General features: G+C 45.4%; 1 protein-coding gene across 1 annotated transcript in view; it reads right to left on the bottom strand.

Moving 5' to 3' along the window:
• The window catches only part of LOC126484122 (ras-related protein Rab-2), a 53,520-nt gene extending 30,799 nt beyond the window's left edge, over positions 1-22,721 (bottom strand). The window contains exons 1-2 of the mRNA XM_050107504.1: positions 22,573-22,721; positions 21,925-21,996 (exon numbers count right to left, since the gene is read on the bottom strand). Of these exons, the coding sequence (XP_049963461.1) occupies positions 21,925-21,996; positions 22,573-22,618 (118 nt within the window). The 5' untranslated portion in view covers positions 22,619-22,721. The remainder of the gene's footprint in view (positions 1-21,924; positions 21,997-22,572) is intronic.
• Between the last annotated feature and the right edge of the window lie 509 nt (positions 22,722-23,230).

Below are 23,230 nucleotides of genomic sequence, written 5' to 3'. Positions count from 1 at the left end.
AATACTAAACACCTTTTTCCAAAGCTGTTTCACAGAGGAAGACCGCACTGCAGTTCCTTTTCTAAATCCTTGCACGAACGAAAACATGGCTGACATCGAAATAAGTGTCCAAGGAATAGAAAAGCTAATGAAATCACTCAACAGAGAAAGTCCACCGGACCTGACGGGATACAAATTCGATTCTACACAGAGTACGCAAAAGAACTTGCCAACCTTCTAACAGCCATGTACCGCAAGTCTCTAGAGGAACGGAAGGTTCCAAATGATTGGAAAAGGGCACAGGTAGTTCCAGTTTTCAAGAAGGTCATCGAGCAGAGGCGCAAAATTATAGGCCTGTATCTCTGACATCGATCTTTTGTAGAATTTTAGAACACATTTTTTGCTTGCGTATCATGTCATTTCTGGAAACCCAGAATCTACTCTGTAGGAATCAACATGGATTCTGGAAACAGCAATTGTGTGAGACCAACTCGCTTTATTTGTCCACGAGACCCAGAAAATATTAGATACACGCTCCCAGGTAGATGCCATTTTCCTTGACTTCCGGAAGGCGTTTGATACAGTTCCGCACTGTCACCCGATAAACACATTAAGAGCCTACAGAATATCAGACCAGCTGTGTGGCTGGTTTGAAGAGTTTTTAGCCAACAGAACACAGCATGTTGTTCTCAATGGAGAGACGTCTACAGATGTTAAAGTAACCACTGGCGTGCCAGAGGGGAGCATTATAGGACCATTGCTTTTCACAATATATATAAATGACCTAGTAGATAGTGTCAGAAGTTACATGCGGCTTTTTGCGGATGATGCTGTAGTACACAGAGAAGTTGCAGCATTAGAAAATTGCAGCGAAATGCAGGAAGAGCTGCAGCAGATAGGCACTTGGTGCAGGGAGTGGCAACTGACCCTTAACATAGACAAATGTAATGTGTTGAGAGTACATAGAAAGAAGGATCCTTTATTGTACGATTATATGATAGCAGAAGAAACACTAGCAGCAATTACTGCTGTAAAATATCGGAGTATGCGTACGGAACGATTTGAAGGGGAATGATCATATAAAATTAATTGTTGATAAGGCAGGTGCCAGGTTGAGATTCATTGGGAGTGTCCTTAGAAAATGTAGTCCACCAACAAAGGAGGTGGCTTACAAAACACTCGTTCGACCTATAGTTGAATATTGCTCATCAGTGTGGGATCCGTACCAGGTTGGGTTGACGGAGGAGATAGAGAAGATCCAAAGAAGAGTGGCGCGTTTCGTCACAGGGTTATTTGGTAAGCGTGATAGCGTTACGGAGATGTTTAGCACACTCAAGTGGCAGACTCTGCAAGAGAGGTGCTCTGCATCGCGGTGTAGCTTGCTGTCCAGGTTTCAAGAGGGCGCGTTTCTGGATGAGGTATCAAATATATTGCTTACCCCCTACTTATACCTCCCGATGAGATCACAAACGTAAAATTAGAGAGATTTGAGCGTGCACGGAGGCTTTCCGGCAGTCGTTCTTCCCGCGAACCATATGCGACTGGAACAGAAAAGGGAGGTAATGACAGTGGCATGTAAAGTGCCCTCCGCCACACACTGTTGGGTGGCTTGCAGAGTATAAATGTAGATGTCTGTCCGTCCCCTTCTCTCTCAAAGATGATGTGACTTACCATACGAAAGTGCTGGCAGGTCGATAGAAACACAGACACATACATACACACAAAATTCAAGCTTTCGCAACAAACTGTTGCCTCATCAGGAAAGAGGGAAGGAGAGTGAAAGACGAAAGGAAGTGGGTTTTAAGGGAGAGGGTAAGGAGTCATTCCAATCCCGGGAGCGGAAAGACTTACCTTAGGGGGGAAAAAAGGACGGGTATACACACACACACACACACACACACACACACACACACACAAGCAGACATATTTAAACACAAAGAGTTTGGCGGAGATGTCAGTCGAGGCGGAAGTGCAGAGGCAAAGATGATGTTGAATGACAGGTGAGGTATGAGTGGCGGCAACTTGAAATTAGCGGAGATTGAGGCCTGGTGGGTAACGGGAAGAGAGGATATATTGAAGAGCAAGTTCCCATCTCCGGAGTTCGGATAGGTTGGTGTTGGTGGGATGTATCCAGATAACCCGGACGGTGTAACACTGTGTCAAGATGTGCTGGCCGTGCACCAAGGCATGTTTAGCCACAGGGTGATCCTCATTACCAACAAACACTGTCTGCCTGTGTCCATTCATGCGAATGGACAGTTTGTTGCTGGCCATTCCCACATAGAATGCATCACAGTGTAGGCAGGTCAGTTGGTAAATCACGTGGGTACTTTCACACGTGGCTCTGCTTTTGATCGTGTACACCTTCCGGGTTACAGGACTGGAGTAGGTGGTGGTGGGAGGGTGCATGGGACAGGTTTTACAGCGGGGGCGGTTACAAGGATAGGAGCCAGAGGGTAGGGAAGGTGGTTTGGGGATTTCATAGGGATGAACTAAGAGGTTACGAAGGTTAGGTGGACGGCGGAAAGACACTCTTGGTGGAGTGGGGAGGATTTCATGAAGGATGGATCTCATTTCAGGGCAGGATTTGAGGAAGTCGTATCCCTGCTGGAGAGCCACATTCAGAGTCTGGTCCAGTCCCGGAAAGTATCCTGTCACAAGTGGGGCACTTTTGTGGTTCTTCTGTGGGGGATTCTGGGTTTGAGGGGATGAGGAAGTGGCTCTGGTTATTTGCTTCTGTACCAAGTCGGGAGGGTAGTTGCGGGATGCGAAAGCTGTTGTCAGGTTGTTGGTGTAATGGTTCAGGGATTCCAAACTGGAGCAGATTCGTTTGCCACGAAGACCTAGGCTGTGGGGAAGGGACCGTTTGATGTGGAATGGGTGGCAGCTGTCATAATGGAGGTACTGTTGCTTGTTGGTGGGTCTGATGTGGACGGACGTGTGAAGCTGGCCATTGGACAGGTGGAGGTCAACGTCAAGGAAAGTGGCATGGGATTTGGAGTAGGACCAGGTGAATCTGATGGAACCAAAGGAGTTGGGGTTGGAGAGGAAATTCTGGAGTTCTTCTTCACTGTGAGTCCAGATCATGAAGATGTCATCAATAAATCTGTACCAAACTTTGGGCTGGCAGGCCTGGGTAACCAAGAAGGCTTCCTCTAAGCGACCCATGAATAGGTTGGCGTACGAGGGAGCCATCCTGGTACCCATGGCTGTTCCCTTTAATTGTTGGTACGTCTGGTCTTCAAAAGTGAAGAAGTTGTGGGTCAGGATGAAGCTGGCTAAGGTGATGAGGAAACAGGTTTTAGGTAGGGTGGCAGATGATCGGCGTGAAAGGAAATGCTCCATCGCAGCGAGGCCCTGGACGTGCGGAATATTTGTGTATAAGGAAGTGGCATCAATAGTTACAAGGATGGTTTCCGGGGGTAACACATTGGGTAAGGATTACAGGCATTCGAGAAAGTGGTTGGTGTCTTTGATGAAGGATGGGAGACTGCATGTAATGGGTTGAAGGTGTTGATCTACGTAGGCAGAGATACGTTCTGTGGGGGCTTGGTAACCAGGTACAATGGGGCGGCCGGGATGATTGGGTTTGTGGATTTTAGGAAGAAGGTAGAAGGTAGGGGTGGAGGGGTGTCGGTGGGGTCAGGAGGTTGATGGAGTGAGGTGAAAGGTTTTGCAGGGGGCCTAAGGTTCTGAGGATTCCTTGAAGCTCCGCCTGGACATCGGGAGTGGGGTTACCTTGGCAAACTTTGTATGTGGTGTTGTCTGAAAGCTGACGCAGTCCCTCAGCCACATACTCCCGACAATCAAGTACCACGGTTGTGGAACCCTTGTCCGCCGGAAGAATGACGATGGATCGGTCAGCCTTCAGATCATGGATAGCCTGGGCTCCAGCAGTGGTGATGTTGGGAGTAGGATTAAGGTTTTTTAAGAAGGATTGAGATGCAAGGCTGGAAGTCAGAAATTCCTGGAAGGTTTGGAGAGGGTGATTTTGAGGAAGAGGAGGTGGGTCCCGCTGCGACGGAGGACGGAACTGTTCCAGGCAGGGTTCAATTTGGATGGTGTCTTGGGGAGTTGGATCATTACGAGTAGGATTAGGATCATTTTTCTTCGTGGCAAAGTGATATTTCCAGCAGAGAGTACGAGTGTAGGACAGTAAATCTTTGACGAGGGCTGTTTGGTTGAGTCTGGGAGTGGGGCTGAAGGTGAGACCTTTGGATAGGACAGAGGTTTCGGATTGGGAGGGAGGTTTGGAGGAAAGGTTAACTACTGAATTAGGGTGTTGTGGTTCCAGATTGTGTTGATTGGAATTTTGAGGTTTTGGAGGGAGTGGAGCTGGAAGTGGGAGATTGAGTAGATGGGAGAGACTGGGTTTGTGTGCAATGAGAGGAGGTTGAGGTTTGCTGGAAAGGCTGTGAAGGGTGAGTGAGTTGCCTTTCCGGAGGTGGGAACCCAGGAGATTGGATAGTTTTTTGAGGTGGAGGGTGGCATGCTGTTCTAATTTATGGTTGGCCTGTAGGAGGATGCTCTGAACAGCCGGTGTGGATGTGGGAGAGGAAAGATTGAGGACTTTTATTAAGGATAGGAGTTGACGGGTGCATTCATTGGCTGAGTTGATGTGTAGGTGAAGGATTAGGTGGGTGAGGGCAATGGATTGTTCAGTTTGGAACTGGTATAGGGACTGATGGACAAAAGGGTTGCAGCCAGAGATGGGAACTTTAAGTGTGAGGCCTTTGGGGGTAATGCCAAATGTCAGACAAGCCTGAGAAAATAGAATATGGGAGCGTAATCTAATCCTTTCGTCTTTCTCTCTCCTTCCCTCTTTCCTGATGAGGCAACAGTTTGTTGCGAAAGCTTGAATTTTGTGTGTATGTATGTGTCTGTGTTTCTATCGACCTGCCAGCGCTTTCATACAAAGATGATGTGACTTACTGAACGAATGGAATGACTCCTTACCCTCTCCCTTAAAACCCACTTCCTTTCGTCTTTCCCTCTCCTTCCCTCTTTCCTGACGAAGGAACTGTTTGTTGCGAAAGCTTGAATTTTGTGTGTATGTTTGTGTGTCTATCGACCAGCCAGCACTTTCGTTCGGTAAGTCACATCATATTTGTTTTATATATATATATAAGAACTGAAGATTTTGATCTATTCCTGAATCCTTGTAAAGTGCTTGAAACTGGAGGTATTTGTTTGAAATCGGTAGTATGTAAATTTGACATCTAATACAGATAAACAGAAAAGATGGCAACAAAAATAATATTTGCTTTTCCCTTGCAGTCTTAATCAGTTGCCATTTCCACCATATTCATCTTCAGTCACCACAGTAGTTACAAACTTTGTATCTTCACACAAAGGAATGAGTGCTATCGACGGGGGATCTCAAATTGATTCCGTACTTCCAGAAAGCTTTTGACACTGTTCCTCACAAGCTGCTTCTAGGCATATTGCTTGCCTATGGAGTATCTCTTGAGAGGCCAGACAAACATGTGGTTCCTGAAGAGGGGCAGCAGCCTTTTCAGTAGTTGCAAGGGCAACAGTCTGGATGATTGACTGATCTGGCCTTGTAACACTAACCAAAGCGGCCTTGCTGTGCTGGTACTGCGAACAGCTGAAAGCAAGGGGAAACTACGGCCGTAATTTTTCCCGAGTGCATGCAGCTCTACTGTATGATTAAATGATGATGGCGTTCTCTTGGGTAAAACATTCCGGTGGTAAAAATAGTCCCCCATTCGGATCTCCGGGCGGGGACTACTCAAGAGGATGTCGTTATCAGGAGAAAGAAAACTGGCGTTCTACGGATTGGAGCGTGGAATGACAGATCCCTTAATCAGGCAGGTAGGTTAGAAAATTTAAAAAGGGAAATGGATAGGTTAAAGTTAGATATAGTGGGAATTAGTGAAGTTCGGTGGCAGGAGGAACAAGACTTCTGGTCGGGTGGCTACAGGGTTATAAACACAAAATCAAATAGGGGTAATGCAGGAGTAGGTTTAATAATGAATAGGAAAATAGGAATGCGAGTAAGCTACTACAAACAGCATAGTGAACGCATTATTGTGGCCAAGATAGATACGAAGCCCACACCTACTACAGTAGTACAAGTTTATACGCCAACTAGCTCTGCAGATGACGAAGAAATTGAAGAAATGTATGATGATATAAAAGAAATTATTCAGATAGTGAAGGGAGACGAAAATTTAATAGTCATGGGTGACTGGAATTCGAGTGTAGGAAAAGGGAGAGAAGGAAACATAGTAGGTGAATATGGATTGGGGGGAAGAAATGAAAGAGGAAGCCGCCTGGTAGAATTTTGCACAGAGCACAATTTAATCATAGCTAACACTTGGTTTAAGAATCATGATAGAAGGTTGTATACATGGAAGAACCCTGGAGATACTAAAAGGTATCAGATAGATTATATAATGGTAAGACAGATTTAGGAACCAGGTTTTAAATTGTAAGACATTTCCAGGGGCAGATGTGGACTCTGAACACAATCTATTGGTTATGACCTGTAGATTAAAACTGAAGAAACTGCAAAAAGGTGGGAATTTAAGGAAATGGGACCTGGATAAACTGAAAGAACCAGAGGTTGTACAGAGTTTCAGGGAGAGCATAAGGGAACAATTGACAGGAACGGGGGAAAGAAATACAATAGAAGAAGAATGGGTAGCTTTGAGGGATGAAATAGTGAAGGCAGCAGAGGATCAAGTAGGTAAAAAGACGAGGGCTAGTAGAAATCCTTGGGTAACAGAAGAAATATTGAATTTAATTGATGAAAGGAGAAAATATAAAAATGCAGTAAATGAAGCAGGCAAAAAGGAATACAAACGTCTCAAAAACGAGATCGGCAGGAAGTGCAAAATGGCTAAGCAGGGATGGCTAGAGGACAAATGTAAGGATGTAGAGGCTTATCTCACTAGGGGTAAGATAGATACTGCCTACAGGAAAATTAAAGAGACCTTTGGAGATAAGAGAACCACTTGTATGAACATCAAGAGCTCAGATGGAACCCAGTTCTAAGCAAAGAAGGGAAGGCAGAAAGGTGGAAGGAGTATATAGTGCGTCTATACAAGGGCGATGTACTTGAGGACAATATTATGGAAATGGAAGAGGATGTAGATGAAGATGAAATGGGAGATAAGATACTGCGTGAAGAGTTTTTTTTTTTGGTAGGGTTTAAGGGCGCTCAACTGCTGAGGTCATTAGCGCCCAGTCACTGGTGTTAGAGCACAAGGAACCTGCTAAAACTCAAGGGGATGGGGGGACATCAAAAGGACCTGACAAAGATGCAGATGAAATAAGTAAAAAGGTTAAATGTCTTTGGTCAAGCCAGTTAAAGTTATAAAACGCAGAAGACGAGCAGCTGCTCGAGCGACATCAGCTAAAACATCCGATAAGGTAGATGGCAGGGACAGGACAACACGAAATTGACTAAAACGGGGACACGACAATAAAACATGGCGCACCGTTAATGCCTGACCACAAGGGCACTGCGGGGCTGGGTCACCAGAGAGCAGGTAGCGGTGGCTAAACCGGCAATGCCCAATCCGCAACCTGGTCAGAAGGACCTCCTCGCGCCGAGATGGTCGGGAGGAAGTTGTCCAAGCAGTTGGGAGCGGTTTTACTGCCTGGAGCTTGTTTCCTTGGAGGGATGACCAAGCATCCCACCACAAGGACACAAGCCTCTTACATACATCCCCACAAACGTCAGATGACGGGACACAATGGGAGGCTGGCCGAGGCTGGAGGACTGCAGCCTTGGCTGCAGCATCCGCAGCCTCATTCCCAGGCACTCCTACATGTCCGGGGACCCACAGAAAGCTGACAGAACCGCCATTATCAGCGAAAGAACGGAGGGACTGCTGTATTCGTTGAATCAAGGGATGGACCGGATAGGGAGCCCCAAGGCTCTGAAGAGCACTGAGGGAGTCAGTGCAAAGTACATACGATGAATGGCGGTGGCGGCGGGCATACTGAATGGCCTGATGGAGAGCAAAAAGCTCGGCCGTAAAGCTGGAACATTGGTCAAGGAGCCGGTATTTAAAGGTGGCGGTCCCGACGACAAAGGCACAGCCGACACCATCGTCAGTTTTGGAGCCATCGGTGTAAATAAAGGTGTGACCAGCAAGTCGAGCACGAAGTTCGACAAACCGTGAGCAATACACTGCAGCCGGAGTACCCTCCTTCGGGAGTGAGCTGAGGTCGAGATAAATACGAACCGGAGCCTGGAGCCAAGGTGGTGTCGGGCTCTCACCCTCTCTGAAGGTGGTAGGGAGGGCAAAATCCAATTGTCGAAGCAGGCGACGGAAGCGGACTCCGGGGGGCAGCAGGGCAGACACATACAACCCGTACTGACGGTCGAGAGAATCGGCGAAGAAGGACTTGTAAGAGGGGTGTTCGGGCATAGACAACAGCCGGCAGGCATACCGACACAGCAGTATGTCGCGCCGGTAGGTCAATGGTAACTCGGCAGCTTCAGCGTAAAGACTCTCGACAGGACTAGTGTAGAAGGCTCCGGTCGCAAGACGTATCCCCCGATGGTGGATGGAGTTGAGCCGGCGTAAGAGGGATGGCCGAGCGGACGAGTAGACGAAGCTCCCATAATCCAGCTTCGATCGGACTATGGACCGATACAAGCGAAGCAGGACAGTGCGATCCGCTCCCCAAGATGAACCGCTAAGAACTCTGAGGACATTAAGGGAACGTGTACAACGGGCCGCCAAATAAGAGACATGTGGAGACCAACACGGTTTCCGGTCCAACGTGAGCCCTAGAAACTTAGTTGTGTCCACGAATGGGAGAACAACGGGACCGAGATGTAAGGATGGCGGAAGGAACGCTTTATATCGCCAAAAGTTGATACAAACCGTCTTCTCTTCAGAGAACCGGAAGCCATTTGCCACGCTCCATGAGTAGAGGCTGTCTAGACAACGCTGGAGGCAGCGCTCCAGGAGGCATGTTCTCTGGGCACTGCAGTAGATCGCGAAGTCATCGACAAAGAGAGAGCCTGAGACATTAGGTGGAATGCAATCCATAATTGGATTGATCGCGATGGCAAAAAGGGCTACGCTCAAGACGGAGCCCTGAGGCACTCCGTTCTCCTGGAGGAAGACGTCGGACAATACGGAACCCACACGTACCCTAAACTTTCGATCCGTTAAAAAGGAATCAATAAAAAGGGGCAGACGACCGCGTAGGCCCCACTTGTGCATAGTGCGGAGGATACCTCCTCTCCAACAGGTATCATAAGCCTTCTCCAAATCGAAGAACATGGCGACCGTTTGGCGCTTTCGCAAAAAGTTGTTCATGATGAATGTCGACAAGGTCACAAGGTGGTCAACAGCGGAGCGGCGGCGACGAAAGCCGCATTGGACATTAGTAAGTAGTCGTCGAGATTCAAGAATCCAAACTAACCGAGCATTAACCATGCGCTCCATCACCTTACAGACACAGCTTGTAAGAGAAATGGGGCGGTAACTAGAAGGAAGGTGTCTATCCTTCCCGGGTTTGGGTATAGGAACAACAACGGCGTCACGCCAACGCATGGGGACCTGACCTTCGGTCCAGACGCGATTGTAGGTACGAAGAAGGAAGCTTTTGCCCGCTGGAGAAAGGTGTGCCAGCATCTGAACGTGAATGGCATCTGGCCCCGGAGCAGAGGACCGGGACAGTGCAAGCGCACGTTCGAGTTCCCGCATAGTAAAGGGGGCATTGTAAGTTTCCAGATTCAGCGAGTGGAAGGAAGGTCGCCGAGCCTCGTCTGCCTCTTTCCTGGGAAGGAAGGCAGGATGGTAATGGGCGGAGCTTGAAACCTCCGCGAAAAAGCGGCCAAAGGCGTTGGAGACAGCCACAGGATCAACAAGGACCTCATTACCTGAGGTCAGGCCAGGTACTGAGGAGTGGGCCTTAATGCCCGACAGCCGGCGCAGGCTACCCCAAACAACGGAAGGGGGAGTAAAACTGGTAAAGGAGCTCGTGAAAGAGGCCCAGCAAGCTTTTTTGCTGTCTTTGATGACACTACGGCATTGCGCTCGGAGTCGTTTGTATTCAATACAATTCGCCAACGTAGGATGGCGGTGAAAGGTGCGTAAAGCACGTCGTCGAGCACGGATAGCGTCCCTACAAGCCTCGTTCCACCAGGGGACGGAAACGCGACGTGAAGAAGAAGTAGTACGAGGTATGGAACGTTCGGCAGCATGGATAATAACAGCCGTGAGGTATTCGACCTGACTGTCGCAGCTGGAAAAATCGTGGTCCGGAAAGGTCGCCAGGGAGGAGTAAAGTCCCCAGTCAGCTTTCAGTATGTTCCAGCGCGAAGGACGTGGGGATGGGGTGTGGTGCAGGAGACGAACGACACAGGGGAAGTGGTCGCTCGAATAGGTGTCAGAAAGGACATACCACTCGAACCGACGGGCAAGAGTGGTAGAACAGATCGAGAGGTCCAAGTGGGAGTAGGTATGAGTAGAGTCCGAGAGGAAAGTCGGGGCGCCGGTATTGAGGCAGACAAGATTGAGATGGTTGAAGACATCCGCCAAGAGTGAGCCTCTTTGACAGGATGCAGGAGAGCCCCAAAGGGGATGATGGGCATTGAAGTCGCCAAACAATAAGAACGGCGGGGGAAGCTGATCGATCAGGTGCATCATGTCAGCCCGACTAACAGCAGATGACGGTGGAGTGTAGACGGTACAAACTGAAAAAGTAAAAGCAGAAAGAGTAATGCGGATAGCTATTGCTCGGAGTGGGGTGGTCAATGGGATGGGATGGTAATAGACATCGTCCCGAACGAGCAACATGACCCCACCATGAGCTGGGATACCGTCCACAGGGGCGAGGTCACACCGCTCCGAGGTATAGTGGGAAAAGGCAATACGGTCAGTCGGGCGCAACTTGGTTTCCTGGAGACCAAGGATGAGCGGACAGTGCAGGCGGAGGAGCAGTTTAATTCCTCCCAATTAGATCGAATACCTCTTATGTTCCAATGAAACAACGCCATTGCTAGTCAAAAAGTTGGGGGAACGAGACGGGGAAGAGCTGGTCACCTCGATGGCCGCGGAGGGCCAGGTTGCGAGGCAACAACGCTACAACTGACGGCAGGCGGATCCGGGTCCATCGACTCGTCGCCAGCTGTGGCCGCTGTCCCTGATGGTGTAGGAGGGGCCACATCATTTGCCGACAAAAGGCCGGCGGAACGCCTGGCAGCAGAGCGTCCCGGCGAAACTGAGGACGGCCGGGAGCAGCGACTCACGGATGAAGCGTCAGATGAAACGCGCCGGGGTGGAGAGGGGGATAGAGACTTCTTCTTGGAGGCCTTCTTGGAAGGCCGAGGAGGCACAGGGATGGTGGGCTGGACCCGAAGAAGGTCCTCACGCGCGGGGTCCGTTTTGGAACGCCGGACCTCGGAAGCTGGGGTCTGGAACGTTTCCCCGATGGACGCCTGAGAAGAGGATCGCTTCTCAGGTGGCGTGGGGGGAGGAGGAGGAGGAGGAAGGGTGGCCCCTGGGGCAGGGGGGGGTGGGGGCCACGGGGGAGGAGGAGTTGGAAGGGAGGGATTTGGGAGGCGGAGGCAGAGCCCCCTGATGGGCAGAGGAGGCGGAGGGGGGACAGGATAGAGGTGAGGATACAGCGGAAGGAGTGGACACAACTGAGGCAAACGAAGTGGCCAGTGACACGGGATGAAGGCGGTCATACTTCTTCCTGGCCTCAGAATAAGAGAGCCGATCCAAAGTTTTGATTTCTTGTATCTTTTTCTCCTTCTGATAGGCGGGGCAGTCTGGGGACCTAGGCGAGTGGACGCCAGGACAATTAGGGCACCGAGGTGGTGGGGTGCAAGTATGTTCCTCACGAAGAGGACGTCCACAGTCACCACAAAGGGGCTCAGCCTCACACCGTGACGACATGTGCCCAAAGCGCAAACACCTAAAACAGCGCATAGGAGGCGGGACGTAAGGTCGCACGTCGCACCGGTAGCACATCACCTTTACCTTCTCCGGGAGAACGTCCCCCTCGAAGGCGAGGATAAAGGCCCCGGTGTCGATGCGACGGTCTTTGGGGCCGCGCTGGACTCGCCGAAAGAAATGCACGCCGCGGCACTCCAGGTTGGCCCTGAGCTCCTCATCAGATTGTAGCAGGAGGTCACGATGAAAAATAACCCCCTGCGTCCTATTTAGTGCCAGATGTGGGACAATGGAGACTGGGATGTCCCCTAGGCGGTCGCACGCCTGGAGTGCCGCCGATTGTGTGGCAGAGGTGGTCTTGATAAGAACGGACCCTGATCGCATCTTGCTGAGAGCCTCGATTTCCCCGAAGACGTCCTCAATGTGCTGAACAAAGAACATGGGCTTGGAGGTGGCGAACGTCCCCCCATCTGTTCGAGAACAGACCAAATAGCGGGGGAAGTACTTCGCCCCAAGCCGGCGGGCCTGTCCCTCCTCCCATGGAGTGGCCAAGGGGGAAAGGGCAGGAGAACCAGAACTAGAAACGGTACCCTTTCCTTTGGAAGACTCGGCCGCAGAGCGACCTGATACGTGTTGACGTTTCATGTGCGAAACGTCCGCCCCGATACCACCCACTCCGACCAGGGGCTCTCCCCACGGGCGCCACCCAGCCGCAGCAAGGGCCACCTGGCAGGATGACCATTGCCGGGAGTCCTGATGCCCCAAGGAGACGGGCATCTACTCCTTGGCCAACGTGGGGAGGGTGCAGCTCAGGTATCGGCAGTACGATCCCTGTGTTGTCAGGGGGCTACAACCTAGAGGGTACATGACGACCCCACCACAACGGGCTGGCTACCGTGCTGGATTTCTGGTGCCATGGAAAGTCCATCATGATCGCTGGTGCAGATGGAGATGCACTATGGGCGTAACTTGGACAACCCATCAGGCGTTTAGGCCCAATTTGAGGAATAATGGGTATGGTGACAACGCCGGTGCAATTCTGAGTGCCAAGGTCTTAGTGCACTTAGGACCAGTGGTACACCATGTAAGGTGTCCTTCCCCAAAAGGCTCGTACTTCTGTAGAATTTTGAAAAATGGAGGTCAAACCCCAAGGGGGACCATCACATTAAGGCCAAAACATTTGAGACTCCTTTTAGTCGCCTCTTACGACAGGCAGGAATACCGCGGGCCTATTCTTACCCCCGAACCCGCAGGGGGGGCGTGAAGAGTTTGACAGAGCACTGAAAGACCTGAGTCGAAACAAGGCCCCGGGAGTAGACAACATTCCATTAGAACTATAGACAGTCTTGGGAGAGCCAGTCCTGACAAAACTCTACCAGCTGGTGAGCAAGATGTATGAAACAGGTGAAGTACCCTCAGACTTCAAGAAGAATATAATAATACCAATCCCAAAGAAAGCAGGTGTTGACAGATGTGAAAATTACCGAACAATCAGTTTAATAAGCCACAGCTGCAAAATACCAACACGAATTCTTTACAGACGAATGGAAAAACTAGTAGAAGCCGACCTCGGGGAAGATCAGTTTGGATTCCGTAGAAATACTGGAACACATGAGGCAATACTGACCTTACGACTTATCTTAGAAGAAAGATTAAGGAAAGGCAAACCTACGTTTCTAGCATTTGTAGACTTAGAGAAAGCTTTTGACAATGTTGATTGGAATACTCTCTTTCAAATTCTAAAGGTGGCAGGGGTAAAATACAGGGAGCGAAAGGTTATTTACAATTTGTACAGAAACCAGAAGGCAGTTATAAGAGTCGAGGGACATGAAAGGGAAGCAGTGGTTGGGAAGGGAGTGAGACAGGGTTGTAGCCTCTCCCCAGTGTTATTCAATCTGTATATTGAGCAAGCAGTAAAAGAAACAAAAGAAAAATTCGGAGTAGGTATTAAAATTCATGGAGAAGAAATAAAAACTTTGAGGTTCGCCGATGACATTGTAATTCTGTCAGAGACAGCAAAGGACTTGGAAGAGCAGTTGAACGGAATGGACAGTGTCTTGAAGGGAGGATACAAGATGAACATCAACAAAAGCAAAACGAGTATAATGGAATGTAGTCGAATTAAGTCGGGTGATGTTGAGAATATTAGATTAGGAAATAAGACACTTAAAATAGTAAAGGAGTTTTGCTATTTGGGGAGCAAAATAACTGATGATGGTTGAAGTAGAGAGGATATAAAATGTAGACTGGCAATGGCATGGAAATCGTTTCTGAAGAAGAGAAATTTGTTAACATCGAGTATAGATTTAAGTGTCAGGAAGTCATTTCTGAAAGCATTCGTATGGAGTGTAGCCATGTATGGAAGTGAAACATGGACGGTAAATAGTTTGGACAAGAAGACAATAGAAGCTTTCGAAATATGGTGCTACAGAAGAATGCTGAAGATAAGGTGGGTAGATCACATAACTAATGAGGAAGTATTGAATAGGATTGGGGAGAAGAGAAGCTTGTGGTACAACTTGACCAGTAGAAGGGATCGGTTGGTAGGACATGTTCTGAGGCATCAAGGGATCACCAATTTAGTATTGGAGGGCAGTGTGGAGGGTAAAAATCGTAGGGGGAGACCAAGAGATGAATACACTAAGCAGATTCAGAAGGATGTAGGTTGCAGTAGGTACTGGGAGATGAAGAAGCTTGCACAGGATAGAGTAGCATGGAGAGCTGCATCAAACCAGTCTCAGGACTGAAGACCACAACAACAACAACAACATGGAGTATTATAAGCGCTCTGCTCTTCCTAATCTATATAAATGATTTAAAAGACAATCTGGGCAGGCCTCTTTGATTACACACAGATAATACTGTCTTTTACCATATAGTAACATCACCAAAATGATTTAAACAAGACATCTGTATGGTGTGTAAAGTGGCAAATGACTTAACAATAAACTCTGGAGATAAATGCGAGCGAGATCTGAGCTCTAAACACATCTTTGAAAGAAACTGAGGATAGGGCGCGACTACTCAAACAGAAGCTGATCTCAAAATTTGACAAACTTGAACAATACTAGAGACACAATAATCTCAGCCTGTTTGGGATTCCTGAAAACAACAGTGAGAATACAAATGAATTAGTGATCAGCCTTGCCCGGATAACCTAGGCCCGCAGGTGACACTGAATGACAGACAAAAGCCACAGAATGGGGTGTAAAACCTACACTGGTAATTCAGAAGTTTGCGTTGAACAGGAAAAGATCTGAAAACTTCAGAGTGAAGAAGAAACTCGCAAATTCAAGTCTGACAATACGTGAGGATCTCACTTCTGAGAGACAAAAGATTTTGAACTGTGCAATCTTGAGGTTAGTGCTACAAAACGTGTGGACAAACAGCAGCAGGATAATAGTGAAGACCAAAAACGGGAAACGAGAAGGCTGCAATACAAATGAACTTTAATGCCTGTGCTTGAGAAGCTAAAAAAAACATGTGAACTCTTGCTGCCTAGAGTGTGTGTTTATTTTTATCTATTTTGTAAAGAAACTTTTTTGTAATACTTTCCTTGACACAGTTTTGAATTATCATTTGTTTGTTTAGGTTTACTTTTAACACTAATCATAAATTTTCTGTTCGATTCTATTGCTTTCAATGCCAATATTCCACTAAAGCAGCTTCATGTTGTTATTTGTTTTTGTTTGGTTAAGTCTACTTTTAGTACTAATTACAAATTTTCTGCTCAACTCTCATACCTCCAATACTAATTTAGCGCATTATTTTCATCATTATTTCAATATTCTCACAGGGCACTAATTTCAGATGATTAATCTACTGTCTTATGTGCGTATTTATTTTATTCCATTTATTTTGCTTTCAATACTGTTGCACAGAGATTATTCTAACTCTGTTTACTGAATCCCTTCCTGTGTCTCCAGTCAGCCATTCACCAAGTGGATGGCCTTGACCATAGTTCCTCCCTCTCCCTACGGCACCTGCTGCTCTCCACTTCCAGGAACCCTGCTTCCTTGCCTCCCCAAAGTGTTGCTCCAGAATGCATCATTTACCCACCCTCACGGCTCCTGTATTGCCACCATTCACTAGCCATACCCTTGTGACGTTTGCGCCTGAACAGACTACGCTACATACTGCAAACACAAATGTGCAATCTATCAGCTCATGTTGACAAGTCCTGTCATCTTTCACAACACAGAAATCCATGTAATACTTCGGTTGGAGTCCTGGCTCAAACAAAGTATTCCCACCAGTTCGGTAAATCTAGACAGCTACACCTTTCTAAGACACAACGAGTGGAAGGAGGGGTGTACACACAGATTCTTATCACTTACTCTGCTACACACATCCAACAATAATGGAGATAAACAAGTTGAATATATGTTCATAGAGATCAAATCCCTTAATGGAAAGTGGCTGATGTGTGTTCTCTACTACCACCTAAAGTAGGAGGGATTGCCCGCTTTTAAACTGCTCCGTGTCTCAAATAGAGAGATGAGCATATAATTATAGCGGGTGACACTAAAATAAGTTTTCTATACAATAGTCCCTCCAGTGTAAAATTTAAGTGGATGCCTTCTTCTTCAAATGTGTCACTACTTCAGCTTGCTGAGCAGAGAAAAAGCGTGTGTGAACACACGGTGCATCAAACACTCCTAACAATGGGCCTCCGCAGCCAACAACCCAAGCATACACCAATGTTAATACCACGATGCCGGCAACTAAGACAAATGGGCACAAGACCATTGGCACTGGACATAGGTGCAGTGGCATTACATTCCATGGTCTGATGAATCCCGATAACTACATCATCATGCTGATGGGAGGGCGTGAATCCATTGTATTCCAGGGGAACAGCTCCTTGACGCCTGTACTATGGGACAGAGAAAAGCTGGCAATGGCTCAATTATACTCTGGGGAACATTGATGGGGGCATCCATGGGTCCAGTGGATGCTTGTGCAAGGCACCATGATGGCCAAGGAGTACTGCACACTGGTTGCACACCACATACAGCCCTTCATGATTAATTATGTTTCCAGGCGGCAGTGGCACTTATCCAACAGATAAATGCACCATGTCACAAGGCATGAATGTGAAGGTGAGGAACATAGTGGCAAGTTCCAATTGATGTGCTGGCCCACCACCTCACCAAATCTGAACCCCATAGAACACATCTGGGATGTGTTTGAACCTGATATCACAGCTTGTCACCCCCCGCCCCCTTTCCCGGAACTTACAGGGTTTTGGTGACATACTGAGGCCTCACTGCTTCCACGCCATGAAGGATCGTCACTTATCTGTGGCAAAGGTGGACATACTGGCTATTATGCAGGTGGTCATAATGTTCTGGCTGATTAGTGTATTCTTTGTTAATATAGGGTGTACATAAAGTCTGGGAACACTGAATTATTTATTGCACAAGAACTAAACATTGTACAGATGTCACACATATTGCATTTTGAAGAGAAACTCGTGATTTTTTTTTTTTTTTTTTTTTTTTACAAACATTCGATATGTGAACCATGAGTGACCCGGCAGACGTCAATACGGTAATTGAATTCTTGCCATACCCGCCCCAGCACGGCATCATCGAATGTGGTAGTCACTTCCTGTATTCTCTCCCAGAACTCTGCTACATCACATGGTAGAGGCAGTACATACACCAGACTTTAATGTGTCCCCAAAGAAAAAAAAAGTCACACAGAGTTAGATCTGGTGATCGGGTAGGCCATTTCATGAAACAGCTCACTCTGCACCTGAACTCGCCATGTTTGTAACTAGTGCTGACTATCAGCAAATTACCGAACGACGGTGTGGCGGTATGTATGGAAAAAAAACTTTCACGGTTTCTCTCCAAAACGACGTATGGATGATATCTGTACAATGTTTAGTTCTTGTGCAGTAAATAATCGAAAGTGTTCCCAGACTTTATGGATGCCCTGCATTTAGCTCTTGTTGTCAGATAACTTACTAACTACTCATTTCACAGCTCACTGTAGCCTGTTGTGTAAAAAAATGAATTGTCAATGGCTGCTGCCCTGTGTTCTGTAATCCTCACTGGATACTGTACTGTTGTAAATAATCCAAACCCAAACATCAATAACTCTGGTTGTCCTAAATAACTACTATACAATGGAAAATCAAAATTAATAGTTGCCACAAATACTGATTCTCCCAATAAGTATTCATAACCCAATTAAAACTGCCTCTAGCAACTTTTTGAAGCTCAATATATTTCCTGCTGGTGTCCTGTAAAAGGTCATTACTACTAGGATGTTTGCATCATGATCGCCTTTGTCACACATTTCAAAAACTGTTCAGTATCTGAAAGGCTTGGGAGATTATATATATGAATATAATAGAAGGAAACATTCCACGTGAGAAAAATATATCTAAAAACAAAGATGATGCGACTTACCAAACGAAAGCGCTGGCATGCTGATAGATACACAAACATACACACAAAATTCAAGCTTTCGCAACCAACGGTTGCTTCATCAGGAAAGAGGGAAGGAGAGGGAAAGACGAAAGGATGTGGGTTTTAAGGGAGAGGGTAAGGAGTCATTCCAATCCCGGGAGCGGAAAGACTTACCTTAGGGGAAAAAAATGGACAGGTATACGCGCGCGCGCATGCACGCACACTCTCACAGGTGTGTGTGTGTGTGTGTGTGTGTGTGTGTGTGTGTGTGTGTGTGTGTGTGTGAGGGGGGGGGGGGGGAAGAGAGAAAGAGAGAGAGAGAGAGAGAGAGAGAGAGAGAGAGAGAGAGATTGTATACCTGTCCTTTTTTCCTCCTAAGGTAAGTCTTTCCGCTCCCGGGATTGGAATGACTCCTTACCCTCTCCCTTAAAACCCACATTCTTTCGTCTTTCCCTCTCCTTCCCTCTTTCCTGACGAAGCAACCATTGGTTGCGAAAGCTTGAATTTTGTGTGTATGTTTGTGTATCTATCAGCATGCCAGCGCTTTCGTTTGGTAAGTCACATCACATATCACACACAGAGCCATTCAACAGATTAATTTTATTTATGTATTGTTGGACTAGTATCAGTTACATGCCTATCAGCAGTGGTGGCATCTTATACTCTGCTTTCTTAGCATGAGCCAAAGTGTTTGCAGAATATGATGCTATATATGCAACCTATCATGACCAACAAAGGAGTCTGATCACAGGAAACAGTACCAGAGGTTACCTCTTAAGTGTTAAAAACACAGATATAAGCGGCAATCAAATGAAAATGAGATGTATGGGAAGAAAAGTAAACTGTTTATCATTTTGAAAGTATTTGCTATAACTGTTAATATGTATATACCACTGTGAGACAAGATGGTCTACGTCTTCATGGAAAAATGTTTGCAGGTGCCTAAAAAACCACAATTGTACCCAAGCGTTCACCTCTTTGCCCGAAGAAAATCGATAACTACGAATTTCATTCTTGATGGATCCTGAAACTTTAAAACGACATGGGAGGAAATCAGGAATGCACGGAGGTGTAAGGCCTCCCCGCAAAACTTCTGCAGCATAGTCAAAAGAATCTTGGCAGCAACTGGACCTGCTACATACATGAGTGTTTTGGAAGCAACCTGCTTTTGTTAAGTAATTGCATTTCCCTAATATTTTGCTAATGGTCTGAAATTTGACACTTGCTTTACCTACAACTGAGCATATTTCATTTTTACTGACAACTGAGCGTATTTCATTGTTCCATTTCGTACCTCTAAATTTTTACGCTCGGGTATTTGTATTCAAACTGTGACTGAGTGATATTCTAGTCATAGTGTACTAAGAATTTCATTTCATTCGCAAATTTTTAGATTCCTGAACATTTAAAGCAAGTTATCAATTTTTCCACCACTTTGAAAATTTCATAAGATCTGACTATATGTGTAGCTTTTCTTTTCAGATAGCTGTTCATTATAGATATGCCTGACTTTAGTGTTTGAAAACTCTGAGATTACTATTATTGTCTGCAAAGTCATTATTATTCAACTTGAACAGCAAGGGTTCCAACACAATTCCCTGGGGAACACCTGAAGTTACTTCAACTGTTTGCTCTCCATCTAAGATAACATACTGTATTCTCTGCACTTAAAAAGCCTCAATCAGCCTATTTAATTTATCTTTGCAGTGGTACGAGAATTAAATTAGGACTTTCAATATTGCTTGGAGTTTGTTCCTTATCCTCTGGCATTTCTTGGAATATATAGTGCAGCCTGAGGTTTTGACCACACTAGGCCATGTTTAAGGCTTCAAAGACAGAGGTCATTAGAGGTGGAATCCAAGTTTGGATGGGTGAAGGATATGGAAGAAAATTAGCCATATGGTTTTCAAAGGAGCCATCTCAGGATTTAGCTTCAATGGATGGCTGGATGAGAATTTCAACCCCTGTCATCCTGCACACAAATCCAGCATCTCTATGACTATGCACCTCACTTGGTCTCACAATGTCAGAACCTCTGAACTTCACAGATAGGAAGCTTCCCTCCACTGCACGCCAGTTGTATAACCTCCCGGACTGACATACTGAAGTGGTTTGTGTATTACAAGGCTGACAGTGTGATAATTTACTGTAGTGACAGTATACCCAATGAAGCACCAGGTAATAATGCTATTCTGCTGCTCTGTTCTTTGGGAAAGCAGGTTAAACATTTAGCATTCCTTTTCTAGTTTCTGCATGAATGATGCCACTCGTTTTATCATTGCAGGACTCACTAAGCAACAAATATTACTTGAACGAGAGAGGGCAGTAGTATTCCATGTTTTAAAGTATTCTGAGAGCCTGAGTACCAGAATCAGCATACTCATGCTGAAATTGTTCCAGTGTTGCCAAGAGTGGAAATGGGTGAAGCATTTTTTGCTAGAGAGCCATCTGGTGACAAAGTATTATTATGCTGTGGTTCTCTGTGAGGAACACCTACCTTTTCAAGAGCACATCACTCTAGAGTCACTTATTCAAATGACCTCTTCCTACTAGTCACTCTCAGCCACATATTCATATTTCTCATCCTTTCTATTTCTGTTTCATCCATCAATTCGACTTCCTTTACCTAATATTCTCTTTCCACCTCTTCAATGCTCCCTCTCACTACCCAGGTCCCTTCCTAAAAACAAAAGTGGTTCCATTTCATACACCGTCAAAGTTTCCTGTTTCCATTTTTCGCCACTTCAGTTTCATTTCCATGCTCTATAACACTTTATCAACTTGCTCTACCAGAATCCTCTTGCTGTCCCACTGCCAATCCTCCCAATTACTCATCTGAAATGTACATATTTAAACACTCTTACTCTAAACAATATTATATTTCATAACAAGCGGTACTTTGCATACTCTTCTGCCAGTCTGAACATCACCCAACACTTAAACAATATTCCAATTAATAATGCGTTACCATTAACATAATACATCAACTATTTATGTTTAGAAGAGATTAAATTCGTGAAGGTGCTGCACAATAAACAATTAAATATACTGTGATGAATGGCTTTTAAATTATTTATACAATAATAAGCTACTAATTTATTTTACCACCTTCTGCTCCTTTTGAACATTTCCAGCAAACTAAGTCAAACACAAAATTTCGTATCATGTTTTTCCCACCTCTCAAGGAAACAATAACAAAAGCCAATTATTAACCAACAGCACCCAGTGGGGTTAAAGTGTTAACTGAAAACTTCATTACCATTTATCATGGTAATTACACTTTAACACTTAACAAAAATTTGCCTGAAAATTTCCGACAACTCAACTGAATATAGGCCCACACTTCACATGTAACATGTAAACTCATTACCCCTTTACCAATGTATAATTACACCGGTTTATAGCATCAACACACAAGTCTGGCAACAGAGTTGTGACAACAGATTACCCTGCCACTCCACAAAAAATTAATATTTTGAACCCTCCAAATAGCTTGTTTCATAAAAGTTATATCTAAAAATGTTAGTCTATAATTGTTTCCACTAAAAAGCCATTCCTTTGGCATGCACATAAGAGAGAATACATATATTATATTTATTTTTAAGTATATCTCCTTCGCACTGACATACCAATAGTCAGGTCATGAACAGGCTGAAACCGTTTATCAGTAAACTGCAGAAGCAGGCACGATTTGCCAACGCCTGGAACAGAAAGAAGGAAAATATGTTACATAAAGTTCACAGCCATTGCCAATTATATGGAGATTTACAACAAATTCGCTAATACTTATCGACTACGAGACTAATGAAAAAGTATCAAATGTTATCGTCAAAATCATCGGACTTGTTTGGAAGCAAATAAGCGTTGATTGTATTACCGTCGAATTCTTCGGAAAAGGAGCCGTTTCGTTCATTATGATGTGACATTTTAAAATTTATAACAACCAAATCTGCCCTGTATCGCTCGCATTTTAGATGACGCGTGTAAGTAATAACTGTCATCTAAAACCTTGAATACAACGTTTGATCATGGTGTTTTCGAAAAAAATCAATAACATAAATGAAAAATAACAGGAGGTAACTGTATACAGAAATAATTCCAATCAGCTCACTATATGTAAACGATCACTTCCGTCTATTTCTCGAGCAAAACAACTCCATTATGTAGTGAAACACAAAGATACGACTACAAGTAAATGACATGTCAACAGTCAAAAACGTATTAAATCTTCAGTATTTAACGATTTTGTTCTCGTAATACGTCGTACAAATTCTTACCTGTATCTCCTATAATAATATATTTAAACAAATACGCGTAAGACATATTTTCTTCACTTCTTTATACTTCTGACACAACGAAAGCCTCAACACCCTCACAGCCTCTACGTCACGAAATAAATACGCAGAAGACAGAGATGTTCCCAGTCTTTGTCACTGCCAACAAAGTAAATATTGCTTCAATATTTACAGTTACACCGGTAAATAACAACATTTTATACAGGCCGAGATACGAGTAACACAGATCATTACTGAGCAATAATTTCAATCATATCCTTCTTGTAATAATGTCAAATAATAAGAAGACTATAAATGAGTTACTTATTATTCATGCTTCTGTTCTCGTGATGTATGCTGACTGATGAGAATATAATTTTGTCATTATGGAATTAAAACACATACACACATTTTAATTGTAATCTTTATTTATTTATTCATCCTTTGACCGCTATTTAGAGCGCTTTGGCCCTCGCACAATGTACGATATTGATTTAAAAATAGTCCTATCGTCAGTTCCGAACGAGGTTTCCCGGACGCTTCTCTCGGTCACCAAGCGAATGCCGGAGCTGGAAATCTTTTCATAAATATTCCCAACCAGTTTTGCTCTGCTCCTAGTTTGCTGCGATTATGTTATAAAGATTCCTGTTCTGCGATATCC

Source organism: Schistocerca serialis, chromosome 6 (assembly GCF_023864345.2).
Source record: "Schistocerca serialis cubense isolate TAMUIC-IGC-003099 chromosome 6, iqSchSeri2.2, whole genome shotgun sequence".
NCBI classification, from domain to species: domain Eukaryota; kingdom Metazoa; phylum Arthropoda; class Insecta; order Orthoptera; family Acrididae; genus Schistocerca; species Schistocerca serialis.
Note: the sequence above shows the minus strand (reverse complement) of the source record. Positions and strands in the feature narration are given on the sequence as shown.